Genomic DNA, 4,864 nt, shown 5'->3' with positions numbered 1-4,864 from the left:
AGCAAATGAGAAATAAAGAAGTCGGCAAAATTATGTGTCTACAATGCCACCATTAAGGAATACATATAATACTGAAACTTCACGCATTTATTTGTCAGGGTCGGAAATCGATATTCGAAAGTACTTCAATTGGAGTTGTATTTTGTAGTTAATATAATATTAAATTAGTTTATTTACTTTTAAATAACTTTAATACAAAATAATTAAATGGTACGTTAGACAGTTCTGAACTATTTAGAGGATTTTTGTCTTAAGTTTGGTGAACATGCAACATGATTGTTTAGGGATTTTTATACTTGTAAACAACTTTAAAAGATCTTTTTTTTTAATACACTAACCTCACATTCACATTTTTTGTAATTTGAGGAAATGTCGAATTCATATAATAATAAAGAGGGTCTAGGAGTGGATGGAGTTATTTTTCCACCAAATAAACCTCTAGAACCAAGAATTGAATTTTCCAAAACTCCAGTTATATATGACTTTTTATTTTTTTTAGATTTCAATGAAAATGGTCAGCAAACATGAAATGATTGTTTAATTCTAATTGTTTATATCACGTTTGTTTTAGGTAATTGTATCGTTGGTGCATCTGAAGTTGCAGGAACATTTTGGGAAGGTACCTTGCTATATTTTAAAGACAAAAACTGTATGGAAAATTTTGATTATTGCGGTCATTACATATATGCAACAACATCGGATGGAAAATTTGTAAAGAATAATATTGTACATAATCTAAAATGTTGCAGCCATTAGAATATAACTTTATGTTTACAGATTGCTTTAGCAGAAGATACTGGTAATATAAATATACTCTCTCTTGATCTAGATTCTACAATAAGGCCAATCAATTATTTTAAAATGATTGAGCGAATTCCTCAGTTAAGCGTTTGGAACAATTCCTGCAAAATATTAAGTTGTTCAGAACGATCCATTATGATCTGGGATATAGATAGTATAGATCGAAAACCGTGTAAAAATTTTGAGTAAGTAATATACAATGATATAATTTTTACATTTAAGTATAAAGTAAGAAAGCTTTTATGTTTATTAAAACTTTGCTTATGCTTTCAAAACAGATTAAAATCAAACTGGATAGGATCTAATGGTCTGATATCCCTTATTGTTTTATTTTACAAATACATTGGATAATGCAAAAGAGCTTTTCTTCTTTGCCATTTTGCATGAGTCGTAAACCATTTTTACTCGAAAAATAATAATAATAACTTATCAAAATGATACAAGAAAATCTTTTCATCCTGAGTAATAGAAGAGGTCAGTTTCTATGCCATTAAATTTTCCAGACAAGTTTAATTAATCTACTTTAAACATCTTTTAAGACATTTGCGCATAAAATAAAATAAAATAATGTGAACTAAGGTATATCTGGCTCAATTATAATATTTTGATCTCAAAATTTTCTGTTGGCATATGTGCAAAAAAGTCCAGAAGGGATCAAGGAAACAGGCTGCAATTTACTTTTATCTTTCAGTTGGTGGCTAAACGGTTTTAAGTGTCAATACTTGAATCGATGAATACCACTGTCACGGGTTCAATCCTTGCGGCTGTAAAACCGTAGATTAGCTATATTCGTAGAGAGGAATTAGTCATTATCTCTGCGGATATGGTACAATGGAAGAACGTTGGCTTGTGTAAATGTGAGATTGAAACCGGTCAGTGTTTGATCTTCTCCTAACTAATGAGGTTTTCCAGGCTTCCCTCATTCCTGCACTGCTTAGGGCGCTTACAAACATAAATCTTTTCTGGGCGCAGATGCGTCCATTGAATATATATATGCCGCCCCCTCTTCCACATAAATGTCTGATTTCTGGGCTAATTGTTGCGATTAGAATGAGGGGTAGAGATATTATTATTATTATTTATGCACAGGCTATCGTTTTTCATGTATTATTTATCATTTTAAAGCATACTAATCTTACAGTATTATTTAGCTCTACAATCGAGCTGTTGAAGTATAAAATAGCATAGTGGATGGTGGGAAATTGTCAATGTCTTATTTTTATCTTAAATTTCATTTAGATATACCATGTTTTTTGTAGTAACTATCATACTGATAGAGTAACCAGTATAGACACTTTAAAAAAAGATACGAATCTGTTTCTTTCTGGAGGAAGAGACAGGATAAGCTGTTTATGGGATTTAAGAAGTCCAACAACTCCTTCAGGTAAGTTTTTCAAAATAAAACAATGCTTTCATATTGTTTACAGTTTTTCTTTACAATATAACATTAATCATTAGATGCTGGTTGGTATGTTGTGAATCTTGTCAAATATTTTAACTTTAAATATTTTTGTAGTGATATATACGAACGAATTTTCTTCAATATGTAGTGTATCATGGAATCAGGATAATGATAATTACATAGTTGTTGGGACCCAAGCCGGTGATGTATACTTATTGGACAAAAGAGAACCTAAAGATTTTGTATCAGTCCTCCACTGCTTCGATGGTACCATTAACAGAATTTCCTTCAAAAATTCGTCAGAGTTTGCTGTTTGTGGTGATGTTAATGAAGTTTTAATTGTTAATAGTAATAAAAATTCACTTGAAATTCTTTATCGCAATACAGAACATATTGGACCAGTGAAAGACTTAAAGTGGCACGAAGACATTTTATATTCATGTGGCTTCGGCAAATGTTTAATTAAACATACAAGACAACCAGTTGTTCCTAATATTTCGAATAACATTTAATTATATTTTCTACAAGTTTTTAAATAAATAGCTAGATTTTTTATTTAACAACTTTCGACTTATTTTTTGCACAGTTGAACTCGTTTTTTACTACATCTATTTATAAGGCAGTAAGTTGTTTTTAAGTATAAAATTTATAACTGTCAATTGAAAATAAAATTTATTTTTTAAAACAGAAGTTGAAGAGATGTTAGCACTGGCTACAAGTCTAAGTCTCTTGTAGTCGGCATTCCGTACCAATGCAAGAATTATTAAGTGCGAATGCCGACTAAAGTAAATATAAAGTTTCCTCTTTTTGTGTGATATTGATGAATTTTAAAAAGAATTGTGTTAAGGAATAAATCAGTTCATTCAGCAGTTTGTCTGTTGCTAATATCTGTCTCTCTTTGAATATATTTGATGACAATTTTTTTTATTGATTTTTATAACCAATATAATTCATTTTTTGTATTGTCTTTATCGTTTATTTTAAAATTCGTAATTTGATACATATTAACATTCTTCTGTATTATTTTTCATCAAATAATAATAGTAATACAAAAATGGCAGCAAAATAGTTTATCTGATCAGGTCTACAATTTGCAAATCTTATCTGTATTTTATTTGTAAACATTACTTATTTGTTACATTTTATTTTTATACTTTTTAAATTAATATAAAAACTATGTAATAAATACAGTTGCTTACAAAATTCGATCTTGTTTAGTTGGTGTTAAATTGCATTGAAGCTAATAAATTAAAAGTAAACAAAATATTTTAAAAACAAGCTTTTATTAAAATGCAAAGGAGAAAAAAAAATAAATCCCAAATCCACAAAAGGTTGAATATGGCTGCTCTATAGTATCATTGTATAGCTTGTCACGACACGAGGTTTATTCCTAATTGGAATTTTTATTTTTAGGGGCAAGTTAAGGAAATTATGTGAAAATTTTTTCATTTTATCATACTTTTGCTGATGACACTTCTATAGAGCAACCATATTCAACCCTTTTATGGGTTTGGGGTTTACACAACATTATGGGTTTTATGAACTCCCGTTTATTATTTTCTTTTTAGTGTATTTTAATAAAAGCTTGTTTTTAAAATATTTTTTTCTTTTCATTTATTTACACCTTCTTGGTTAGAAATATTTCTCAATTTATCCATTTCAAGTAACGCCTCTGCTACTAATCGTTGATTAGTAGCAGAGGCGTCTTCATGAGCAGACCTCATGAAGAGCAGCATCAGTTCATAGCGAAGATCATATGTGTAGTTTCGAGTCCGTGAGGAGTTTGTACACACGGTCAGCTCGATACCTTAAAAAATAGTGGAGTAATGAATTTTATAGAAAATGCAAAATTTTCCGATTTTTCCGGGTTTTCTTCATTTCTAATTATCTGATCGGATCAATCGAACTTTCGTTGTTATTCGTATTTCGATTCTTTACAAATTGTCTCTATATAGCATTCAGATCACTTCGTAAGTTTAGGTTTTATAAGCAAAAAACTTTAAAAAATGCGTTTTTCTGCACAAAAATGTTTATAAAAAATTAATTAATGGTAAATTGGAGTAGGAAATATATAAGCATATATCTACAGACTGTATTTTATATGACGGCACAGTCCGTTTGCTACTAGTATTTTTGTCACAAAATAACTGATCACTCTTTCTTTAACTTTTGTATTAACAGTGGGTTACTGGTGATACTTTTAACAGCTAATATTATTTTAGCACGAAAAAATAGATCCAATAGTCTTCTGTTCGACTGTAGTACTTTTGTAGTTTTATATATCCTAATGGGAATATTTTCCTGGAAATATAATATTTTTGTAATTTGATTTTATTAAAGAAAAATTGATTTGATGAATTTGCTGATTTGTTTATATCTCGAGATAGTACATTGTTAAATACACAGGTTTTATAAAACGGTACTTACACGAACTAGTAAAAATACTCTTTTATCGTTAAATTGTGATAAGTCAAACATACATGGAAATAAAAGATATCCGAAAATTCACGCAAAAAGTAATTTTGATAGAAAACATGTTTTTAATTCAAAATTGTTAATTTCTTATTGATACATAAAGTATACAATGTAGGGTTATGTAGGGAATAGCATACTCTAGTAAATGGCCTCCACAGTTTTGCTGGCACATACTCTTTTGTCAAA

The 4,864-nt window shown here is 29.3% G+C and overlaps 1 protein-coding gene across 2 annotated transcripts; it reads left to right on the top strand.

Annotated features, from left to right (window-relative positions):
- The first annotated feature begins 329 nt into the window (after nucleotides 1-329).
- LOC108915142 (protein valois) lies at nucleotides 330-3,274 on the top strand. 2 transcript variants are annotated; one of them, XM_018721109.1, is made up of 5 exons: nucleotides 330-514; nucleotides 572-711; nucleotides 778-986; nucleotides 2,061-2,185; nucleotides 2,318-3,274. In XM_018721109.1, exons 1-5 carry the CDS (start codon nucleotides 370-372, stop codon nucleotides 2,713-2,715), a joined length of 1,017 nt encoding a protein of 338 aa, XP_018576625.1. In that variant the 5' UTR covers nucleotides 330-369; the 3' UTR covers nucleotides 2,716-3,274. The 2 variants fall into 2 exon arrangements, with proteins under 2 accessions (XP_018576625.1, XP_018576624.1); XM_018721108.1 differs by having other exon boundaries at nucleotides 572-726.
- Nucleotides 3,275-4,864: the final 1,590 nt, after the last annotated feature.

This window comes from Anoplophora glabripennis, unplaced genomic scaffold, assembly GCF_000390285.2.
Source record: "Anoplophora glabripennis isolate ALB-LARVAE unplaced genomic scaffold, Agla_2.0 scaffold1039, whole genome shotgun sequence".
NCBI lineage: Eukaryota > Metazoa > Arthropoda > Insecta > Coleoptera > Cerambycidae > Anoplophora > Anoplophora glabripennis.
This window is presented reverse-complemented; position numbering and strand designations above follow the sequence as displayed.

Coding starts and splice junctions, on each gene's coding strand:
- LOC108915142 (XM_018721108.1), top strand. CDS start 370: ATGTCGAATTCATATAATAATAAAGAGGGTCTAGGAGTGGATGGAGTT. Junction 515..571: donor TTTAGATTTCAATGAAAATG/GTCAGCAAACAT, acceptor CGTTTGTTTTAG/GTAATTGTATCGTTGGTGCA. Junction 2,186..2,317: donor AAGTCCAACAACTCCTTCAG/GTAAGTTTTTCA, acceptor ATATTTTTGTAG/TGATATATACGAACGAATTT.